This window comes from Pyrus communis, chromosome 9 (genome assembly GCF_963583255.1).
Source record: "Pyrus communis chromosome 9, drPyrComm1.1, whole genome shotgun sequence".
NCBI classification, from domain to species: Eukaryota; Viridiplantae; Streptophyta; class Magnoliopsida; order Rosales; family Rosaceae; genus Pyrus; species Pyrus communis.
Genome location: NC_084811.1, coordinates 13,583,051 through 13,594,007, shown reverse-complemented (window position 1 = coordinate 13,594,007; position 10,957 = coordinate 13,583,051). Strand labels below are relative to the sequence as shown.

Sequence of the window (10,957 nt, the reverse complement as noted above, 5' to 3'; positions counted from 1 at the left end):
ATTTAAGGGTTTAAAAACAAATCTACAACTTCTCTCTTTTCCACACCAAGAAATGATGCGATGTGTGACCTTGGTACATTGATAAATGAGTAAGGGTCGTTGTATCTCCAATGAAATGTTAAATGAGCAAGGGCCACTCTAAAAATTTCTTTTTGAACGACTCCACTCAAGGGTGTTTAGAAGCATCTGTTGACATTAACTTTACTCAGACATGCAAAAGAAGAAGTATTTTGACCTTACTAGACAGGTTACGTAAAAAAAATATATGAAGGTAGAGTTCAAGAGAGTAGAATGCGGTTAGGAACATAAAATATAAGAATCTTAATGGGAAAATCTATGAAAGTAGTAGAACTTTTGGTGAGGAGAAGGATAAATATTAAGTGCCTTCAAGAAGCTAAGTGGGTTGGTCTTAAGGCAAATGGAGAGCTTATTTTTATAATCTTTTCAATGAAAGACACAACATGAGTACTTCTTTGGGTGAGTTAAGAAACTAAGAATGGAAATTACTTCTTCTACCCCCAACTTAGAAAAGAGGAAGTAGCTTTGAAAAATATGAGGCATAAAAAAGCAATGCGTCATGACGATATAGAGATTGAAGTGTAGAAGGTGGGACGGGTATAACTTGACTCACAAACTTTTTCAATAAGATTTTGAAAACGAAGAAGATGTCAAATGAGTGGTGAAAAAGCACTTTGGTGCCTATTTACAAGAATAAGGACGACATATAAAATTGCAAGAACTATAGAGGTATTAAGTAGGAGTGGCCGTAATTAAAGATAAGACGAGACAAAAATAGATTAAAATGGTTTAGACACATGAACTGAAGACCTACAAATGCTCTAGTCAAAAGATGGCTATAAGATGGAGGCTCAAGGCAAAAAGGGGTGGAAAACCTAGGAAGGCTTGGAAAGAGACTTCTTTAAGAAAATATATAGAATACTTGGAGCTAATGAAAGACATGGCACAAAACCTTGTGTAGTGGTGTTTAGATTCATACAGTCAACCTCACTAAGTGGGATAAGACGGCATTGTTTTTAGAATATTTTATATTGACACACACTGTGTGTAGGCTTCAACAGTTATAATTAATAAAATCCTCTTTGTCAACCGAAAGAGGTAAAAATGCAATGTGATCTTCTATCAGAAAATAAAATCATGTGCAGTAATATGGTTTCACACAAACCAAATTTTATTTTATTTCAAACCTCCCCCACATCTCATCATATTATCTCTGACGAAATACATAAGGAATAAAAAAAACTCACCTCTTTTTTTCTCTCTCACATTCATCTTCAACTTCTCTTTTCCAACATTTTTTTCATTTTAAAATTTTATATTTACGCACAGTGCATATGCTTCATCTGGTGACCTAAACAACGAAAAAATGATTTGGTCTTCTTTCACAAAGTAAAATCATGAACAATAATATTATTTTGCTAAAGTTAAATTTTCCTATATTTTATTCTTCTCCTACCTAGATGTCATCATAGTCTAATTTTAAACTTTAAAAAATAAAAGGCCGAACCTCTTACACATTCTCTCAAGGGTTTTATCTCAAATTTCTCTTCCACCTGTTTATTTATTTATTATATTTACACACACAAGCGTGTGCTTCATCTAGTACTGGTGGTGGTAGTAATAATAATAATAACAATAATGATAATATACGAATAATAATAGAGAAACGTACAAGGCAGCAGAGCATATAGTTATATCCGTTACAATTGTTTGCCGCAGCAGAAACTTCTTAATATAGTTTGCATAACGCTAAAACTGAGCCTACCAAAGGCCGAAACAAGTCAGGAGAGAGAGCAGCTGCTTCCAAACCATCCATCAGCACAGCAGCCGGTAGTTGTAAACTGTTACTAGTGGCAATTACAAAATATAGTTGTCCCCTTCACCAACCGCCACCTCCGTCAGTTCCAGACCATCTGTTTCCAGACTGAGACTGGGTACTTCTTTTCGGTTCAGAACCCCATCCCAAATCTCCATCACCGGAACCTTTTTTCTTGGTGTCAGAACCCCATCCTGAAGTCCCATTATCAGCAGCACCGCCCCATGCATCATTTCCACTGGAGCTAGCTCCACCGCCCCAGCTACTGCCACCACCTCCACTCCCACTTCCACCAGCACCCCAACCACCAGGGAAAGCTTCCCTTCCAGGTGAGTTCTGGACCTTTGCACCTGGAAATTTGCCCAAACCATCATCCCCATCCTTGGAATCTGAACCCCACGCAGGAGCATCATAACCAGAATCCTGCCTCTCATTGCCAGTGCTATTTCCTCTGTTGTTATATGCTCCTCGACCACGACCACGCCCACCATATGGTCTAGGTAGGCCGCTTGGATGCCCATCCCGACTACCACCATTTCTATGATCACTTCGACCTGTCAAGTTAAAACTTTAAAAATAAGTCAATAGAAAATCAGAAGTCTCTTGACAAAGGAAGCAAGAATCAGATGGGAAAAGAAGTAATAAGCGATGAATTCTATGAGTTTGGTGTCACTAAAGACAGGATAAAACAAGACCAACATGACCAGTGCGTATTTGTACCACATCAAAGAGACAAATACAACAGAACCAAACCTGCCATCAAAATTCCATCAAAGTGAGTACAATGGTAAAAAAAAACACACAAAGCAATCAGCTAACTGAAGATGAGAGCTAAAAAATCCTAGCCATTTTCATATATGGCAGAGAACAATGAACATGTGTCCAAGTTTTCCACCCAGCCGGTCACATCGTGCAGAAATAAGCCTCTGTTAAGGGTAGTCCCTATTACAAGAGTAGAATGAACGTTCCAGTCAAATTGTTTAAGGTATGTGTGGAAACATGAAGACCTATTATATTAGTAGCTTTTAATTCTTTATTTGGTATTGCCATTCTACTCAAAGGGCTTACAGACGCCTAAACCACCAGGAAAAATGATGCAACTATAATTCACAAGAAAACTAGAGGCAAATTTAATCGCACACATGGCATGTGGCCCAGATTCCAGTGTTTATAATGTGTTTCCTATTTTTCGAAGATAATTAATCCATCAGAGGTCCCAAAAGTCAAATGCATCCCCGCCAGGAAAGACTTGAAAGCTCTAGATCAGCTTCCAGCCAGCTTGCGTCACAGTAAAAGAAACAGGGATTTGTTTATATGCTAAAAACTGCATAAGGTAGATCTTAGCAGCACTCAAGTGAAATCTAGAAAACAGTTAAACCCATGCAACCAAGCAAATTTCAATGTTCATCAAACATAGAAGTTGAAAATCCATAGGCGATTTCTTTAAGTCAACTTCACCTGTTCGTGAACTCGGTGTAGATGACCGATCCCCATCAAAAGACTGGCCTCTCCAACCACCCTCATTAGTTGATCCACCCCAGCCACTGCCCGCAGATGCCCCTGAAGAACCCCCAGCTGCAGGGCTTCGCATCGGCACCATAGCAGCGACTGATCTAATAGATGGTCCTGACTCATGCTGAGGGTCATCAATATGGCGCTGAAAATATGCTAAAAGCCGATCAATGTCTTCAAACATCCTTTTTCTGAATTTGAATCCCTTCGGATATAGACCAACATACTCATGGTGTGGATTTGTACTCCGTATATAGGTCAGGATGAAAGTGCCTGGATGTTCATGCGATATCCCAAAAGAATAAACTATCCTCATAGGATACTCCAATTTCTCAATCTTCAAAAGTTCATCGACCTCTTGTTTTGTTCCCTTCCTGAACTTGCGATAATTTAGAATTGCCTTCAAGTGAGCTACCAAGGGATCAACATAACGATCCATTACCTGCATTTAAGTTGGTCAACATGCACATCAGTATTCCGTTCTGTACTCACTTCCGTAGTGTGCCATTACATTTCTATTCCTCAACATCAGGACACACCACCATTATCTAGACAAAACAAGCATGTGATAAAAAAATTTGTCTCAGAACAAGACACGGATAAAGTTCAAAAATTTCTAAGAGCCCTTTGTTAAGATTATATTGAGCTAGTTCAATATCTGTAACAGCTGCAATATAGCACAAAATTTGTGATTTCTGTCCCAAACTCGTAACCATTAATGATTCAAGCATTACGTATTGTATAAAAGGCAATTTCATTAGTTAACAAAACTTAGAAGAAAACAATTAACCTCCATTAGTAATAAAGTGAGAGAAAAGTAAGACAACAAATATATCCTACTTTCTGACAAAAAATACTGACCTCATCCAAATCCTCAAAAGTGTCCTCCCCAATTTTCAAAGTCTTCCCAATGCGGAGTAAGCTCGTGATATCCTTATGATCCTTTCCACCTTCAACAATGTCTTTGTGAGCATATACTCCATCATAAACCTTGAGAGTCAAGGTTAAATACGAAGGCCCGCGGGAACTGGGACGAATGATACTTTCCCCAGGATCCTTATCAGACAAGAACTGTTAAACATAACAAATGAACCATTTTAGAAGGTGAATGGTTCTGGGAATACTATGTAAATGAACACTATATAATTCAAAAACCTACTGATCCACTACAAATACTAAGTAAATATAAAGATCTTAATATTCAAATTTGGTTAAACCTCCTTTACCTCCCAGAGGCTTACATGTTGATGCATAGTGTAACACATAGGCACATGGAACACATAATATAACATGATTTTGCATTAGTTAATATGCCTAACAACCAATTACAGTAAAAAAATTCAAATCAACCTAACACATTAATATAAACATCAGATATCATAAAAATAAAAAGCATTCTTAACAGCATACCTTCATTGCTTCATCTGCAGTTATATTTTGGAAGCGAGGATGAACAATCATCCTTGGCTTGAAATGCTTCTTTGCAAGCTCTTTCTCCTTATGAGCTTTATCTTGCTCACTCTGTAGACTTCTTCGGTCTTCATGGTAATAGGTATCAAGATTCTGAGTGTTCTGATAACGGTTATTTCTCATCTCACTCTCTCTACAACTTAGGAAAACTTGGTACCTATTCTTTTGAATGGATTTGATCTTGCAAGTGAGAATGTCGCCCTCATTCAGTCTGTCAGACAATTCCATATCTCTTGAATCATCTGAATAATCTTCTTTCATAAGCATGCCAGTTAATCCAGATTCAAGAGCACAAATTGCCCTCTGACCTTGCACCCTGCGAACTGTAGCCTGTACAATTCTTCCTTCAGCAAGGGTATCCTCGGTTTCACCTGAAATCATATAGAATTCTTCATCCTGGCTTGGTTCTTCATATTGTTTACGCCAATCCTGAAAACCCTGTATTAATTCTCTCCTTATATCATAAAATGTTTGTATCTTATTCTCAAGCTTTTTACTTTTAGCATAAGCTTCAACATCAAGGTTTTTTAGATAACTAGGTCGATCCCGGACATGTTCTATAGCCATCTCCAAATCCTCATCATCGTTGTTACCATCCACATCATAAACATCTTTGGCCAAGTCTTGCGCAATTATGTAGTATTCTGGATGAATTCTCGTATCATCCAACAGATCAATATATTGGCTGCTGCTAGCAGCCAATCCACTCCGCCGAACACGTAAGAAACCAGATGCATTAACAAATACCTTTCTACCAAGCCCGTGTGGGTTCACCAAATCCTTTCGAGTAAATATTGCACCAGATCTTACCAATGATCTCTGCAAAGATGCCGCCTTTCTAGGTCCAAGCCCAGAAATGAATTGCAAAGGTGCAAATAACCATTCGTGGCTTATAGCCAAATTAATATCAAGGCCTACCTGGTTCGTGACATCTACCATGACCTGTTCAACCATCACATACTTCTCATCTGGGGTGAGAAAGTTCTCAAAAGGATTGAGTTTCCAAGATAAGATTTCTCTTCCTGGTCCACAAAGTGTGGCAACCATTGCCAATGGATTTTGAAGATTACGCCCAAGAGCCACAGCCCTCTTGACAATTCCTGACAATACAAGAAAAAAACATCAAGACATCTCTAAGAGAAAATAAGATACAAACTGGAGTGTGGGAACAATTTATACCTTGTTGTGCAGGTAGCTGATCAGATGAAATCCGAGAATTTTCATACAGGCGGGCCAAAGATTCATCCCCATATACAATGCTTAAACCGTCCATATCATGGCCAACATCTCTAGGATTTTCCTCCACCATCTTAAAAATTATCTGATAATGGCAAGAGTTGAACAAAATAAGCATCATGTGTAATATACGTAGATTTTGAAATAGGAAAAAAGAAAGATGACAATCCCTAGATGAATAACATAGAGATCAAAAACGACAAAAGTAAACCCATCTCCCAACTTCATCAGACTAGTTGCACTAGGATGCTATATCAGCTAAATGATATCCGTACTATAGTAACACACACCTCATAAATATCATCTTTTAGGCGAACACAAGACAAGTTAACAGCTCCTAGGACGGCGACTTGTGGTTGATGATCAGTCATGAACTTCAGAACACGTTCTTGATCATTTTTCTTTCGTTGCTGATCATTAACATTATGAGAGCGTAAAGTGAGGGACCCCGTGTAAAGTACATCTAGAATCTCCCCAGATGAATCTAACATCACAAAAGTGGTTGCTGGCTTCCCAGGGCCCCAGCAGCAAGCCATGACCCTAGGTGCAGGTTCATCGTCTGAGCTATTATCATTTTCCTTCCTTTGGTATGGTCTCACTGAGACTTTATTCCACAAAACCTTTCCATATTCCATGAGTAACCAGTTTTTTGCTCTACTGGTCAACATCGATCTTGCTTCTTTCTCCATTGACGGAAGAAGAAAACTAAAAAGAGCATCCTGTAATATCAACTTCCGTTGCTCATTCCACAGTTGTGCAGACTTACTAACACCATCACTAAGATAGTACTCATTAAAGTCGCTTATCAACTTATTTAGTCTGTCTTCTGGCAACTTAATAGTAACCTGAAGAAGCTTTTCCTCCTCAGCCTTTTGGATAAGCAGCCATTGTGCATCCTCAAATTTATTTAAGGGCTTTCTTTGCAACCACTTCACGCCAGAGAACTGATGAAAAGCATCTATTGCCACATTTCCGGCGGGTGTGGGGCTTGTCGATAACTCAACAGTATCCAAGTAGTTGCATCGAACATACTTCCTGACACATGGCTCACAACTTATCTCAACAGCTGCCTGAAACAAGCCATAAAAGAACATCAGACAACTTACAAGAAAACATCATTTGAACGGGCATTTCTATAAACTACAAAACTATCATAAACTACAAAACTATTAATGCATACCATATGCCTAGCCCCTTTGAGCACAGCTTGAGGTGTCTCAAACATTGCACATGTGAAGTTCGAAGCCATCTCCTCCGGTGTTTCCTTTGCATCCTCCAACTCATCCATTCTCTACAATCAAATGAACTATGAACCTTGTGTCTCTCTATTTAGACTAGACATTGAAAACTGGAAGACAAACCAGACTTACCATTTTTTCTAGAGATAATTGCAGTCCAAACTGCTCAGAGCTGTAACCAAATTTGCTTGCAACTTCCCACAGGCCAGCCTTACTGCAGACACTGTAAAGAGATTTCCTCTTGGGCCTCTTATATTGTCCCTCATCCACTCCAGCCTCACCTGGAGGGAAATGCAAGTTAAACTTGGTGTCAACATCATCAACCTCTCTCTCTGATTCTGCAGCCTTGAGCGACTTCATGATTGACTCAAAAAGTTGTTGATTCAATGTAAGTCTGCTCTCATCATATATACGTCGGGATTCTTCCTCAAATCGCTTATTGTAGTAAGATTGCAGAGCACTTTTTCGTTTCTGAAGCAGAAGCCATTTTCTGTCCAAGTCCTGAATATTCCAAAGTACCTATGCAGAAAAAGGGAAACAGTTTCAACATATTGCTTGTTCATCTTCAATCTTAAACCAGCAACACATTTAGTAGTCAATGACGAGTACCTTGTGCCACTTCAGCCCAGACGATTTCTCATTTTCATTCTGATTTACATCTTCCAATTCAAGATGTTCAGGATCTTTCAATAAACTAAGGCAATCCTCTTTCCGATACATAGCAATATAAGGAATCTGAAAACAAGTTGAGTATGACAGATTAATAGAATAAACTTCAGATAAATAAACAGAACTAGACAAACACTAATCAGAATACTAACGTCCAGCTTCTGCACATGATGCAAGTCCAAAAATCTGTTGATATCTTCCCTGCTTATAGAATTCGCCAAGCCTGGCTTGCTAAACAAAGGTATTGTACCACTTGCAATTTGATCATATATCCAGGTACTCTCATCGTCTATACTAATTCCATCCAGTGGAAAAGAACCAGTGCTTTCCTCGTATACCTACACAGAAACAAATAAAATACAGCTGATGTGACATGAAATCTGAAATTACAGTATATTAACAAAGGGTGAGTGAAAAGAACCTGCACTCTTTCTGGAACATCAAGCTCCCGAATCTGGTCATCCTTCTCTGTCATATACTTTTCAGAAAGAATAATTGGTTCAAATTCATCCTCGAGCTTCCTTTCTCTCCATTCACTGGAATCCAAACCTTGCTTACGGAGCTGTAGTAATTCATCAACATCACCAAATATATCGTGAGCTTCCTGCAAAGCATCTGATGATACTCCTGGTGCCTGCCTAGATTTTTTTCTCTTAAGCTTCCTCTGTCTAAACAAGGAATTAACAACCAAAAAACAAAAGAGTCAATTATTCAAATTATTAGAAAATTGAGTTGAAAACAAAAACAAAAACAAAAAAGCTCAAGCACGGGCATGCGAACACAGCAGAGAAATACCTCACAAGAGTCCCAGTCTCATCAAACTCTTCATCGACTATAAAGTCTGCCATTTCATCCTCTTCACCAACTTCTCCATCATCTTCTGCTTCTTCTGGTTCCTCCTCTTCAACAATATCCTCAAATGGAGTACCTATAGGGTTATGGTTTATTAGCAATAACAATGAACCAAATTTTACTCTCATTATTCTACAAGTTCAGTTCTACACATGCATAGACAGATATACCTTCATCATGACCAAATAAGCTGCGCTCAAGTTTCTCCTCTGCAGTTCTTCCACCTTTACCACTACCATCAAACTCCTCCTCGTCAGAAAATTCACCAGGCTCCCCCACACCATGCCTCTGAGCTTTTTTCAGACGCTTAAATTTCCCCTGAAAAATGTTTGAACAAAAAATAAGAAAACGAACACTCCAAATCATGAACTATTTATATTGAGTAAGAAAGAAACGCACAAGTTTCACATTAAAAAAAATATAAGAAAATATGAACAATACTTACAGCCTTCCTTCGGGGTGCAATTACATTATTGTCCTCAAGGAGCTCATAGTCATCTTCATCAAGGACATACTCCTCTCTAGAAAAATAGAGAGGAAAAGAGGTTACAAAATGATATCTAACCCTCTGTTTAATGCTAAAAGAAGATAACGACGATGATGAATGCAACAATTGGCAGTGCATTCACCATCATCTGAAAACAGCAAGAAGAAAGCCACTCTCAAACCCAAAAAACTGATGCATTCTTTTCAGTGATCCATTAAAATAAATAATACTGTTGATCCAAGGTGGCATCCAAAAAAAGCCAGAGTTTTTGTTTTTCTAACAATTTCACCACTAAAAGCTAGACTTTAAAAGAGATAATAGCTCAGAATACAGAAAATTCACTTTTTCTTTCTTTTTTTCTTCCTCTGCCGTTCTTCATCACTGTCTGCTCTCTCTTCTTCCTCCTCTTGCTCATCGTCTTCGTCTACATCATCTACTATAAAATCATCCTTCTCATATTCATCTGGCCCTTCTGGAAAATGAATAAATGATGATATGTTACATATTCAGCAAATGCAAAAAACACACTAAAATTGACTCTCTATAGTACATGAACACCGTACAAATATAAATACTACAACAGTATGGGAAAACATAACAAAATAAATGAACCATAAAATAAATATGGAAAAGAGGAAGTATAAGCAAAATGATGAAGCATTGCAAGGACAATTCCAAGTGACATAAACGAGATGGCCAACTTGATACACAGGGGAAAAAATCGATCGAACTGCGACGAAACAATCACCAGTACATTGGACAGTTAAACGAACCAGTTGCTTTCCCTTTCCCACACATTTCTCTCACATATTTCATCAGGGGAAAAAAAAAAGAAAGAAAAACCAAGTCCAATCTTTTCAAACAAACAGAAACCCTAGTTCGAGCAAGGAAACCCTAATCCAAACCAAATCCCTCCATCGACACTTCCAACCCCCAATTATTCACCATAGAATTGAAAAATTGAACCCCGAGCAAACAACCACATGCATTTAACAAAAGGATGAAAAAAATTGGAGGCCGTACCTTCTTCCTCGTCCTCCTCCTCGTCGCCACCATCCTGGCCATCGACGGCATCGCCGTGAAGAGGTTCCCTGTCGTCCTCGTCGAGCTCGACCTCATCTGAACAGATTGAACCAAACAAAGTATGAAAAAGGGCGTTAGGACTTGGGTTAGGGCTAATTTTTACCCAAAAGGGAGGAGAGAAGTAGAAATGGAAATGCGAGTGGGTCACCTTCTTCGTCAGAGACAACAGCTTTGCCCATGGTTGTGGTGGAAGGGGGAGAGAGATTAGGGTTAGGGTTAGGGCAGCGAAGATTCAGAAGAAATGGAGAGGGAGTGTGGTTTTTTGCTTTTTTTGAGAGAGTCGGTCAGTCTCACAGATCTTTAAGTTCTGAGCACCAAGAAGAAATATGACTCAGCAGTCGCCACTTGCCTTGTGTTTGTCTGGCTCGCATGTTTAATATAATAGGGGAGACTCGAGATCCTCTTCGTATTTGTGTCCCGGACCGACAGACCAGGTAATTCGAACCATACATTTTAAATCATGCAGTTTTTATTAGTGAGAAACTTTATTGTATCAGAGTACTAAGCACATAATGTTTCATAATATAAGTGATTGAATTCTTAAAAACAGTTTCAAAAACTTATATTATAACACTT

At 38.6% G+C, this 10,957-nt stretch overlaps 1 protein-coding gene across 1 annotated transcript; it reads right to left on the bottom strand.

Annotated features, from left to right (window-relative positions):
- Positions 1–1,636: 1,636 nt before the first annotated feature.
- LOC137744668 (transcription elongation factor SPT6 homolog) lies at positions 1,637–10,739 on the bottom strand. The gene is made up of 17 exons (XM_068484435.1): positions 10,530–10,739; positions 10,322–10,417; positions 9,641–9,770; positions 9,257–9,332; positions 8,982–9,129; positions 8,755–8,887; positions 8,381–8,627; positions 8,112–8,297; positions 7,900–8,025; positions 7,423–7,809; positions 7,233–7,343; positions 6,343–7,122; positions 5,996–6,137; positions 4,757–5,916; positions 4,208–4,417; positions 3,293–3,788; positions 1,637–2,388 (listed from the first exon to the last, which is right to left on the bottom strand). Exons 1-17 carry the CDS (start codon positions 10,558–10,560, stop codon positions 1,898–1,900), a joined length of 4,950 nt encoding a protein of 1,649 aa, XP_068340536.1. The 5' UTR covers positions 10,561–10,739; the 3' UTR covers positions 1,637–1,897.
- Between the last annotated feature and the right edge of the window lie 218 nt (positions 10,740–10,957).

What these genes read in the sequence shown, in the direction of transcription:
- LOC137744668 (XM_068484435.1), bottom strand. Translation starts at nt 10,560, where the DNA reads ATGGGCAAAGCTGTTGTCTCTGACGAAGAAG. An exon ending in TTGCACCCCGAAGGAAGGCT is followed by an intron (nt 9,130 to 9,256) that starts GTAAGTATTGTT and finishes AACATTTTTCAG; the next exon opens with GGGAAATTTAAGCGTCTGAA. An exon ending in GAGACTGGGACTCTTGTGAG is followed by an intron (nt 8,628 to 8,754) that starts GTATTTCTCTGC and finishes TTCCTTGTTTAG; the next exon opens with ACAGAGGAAGCTTAAGAGAA.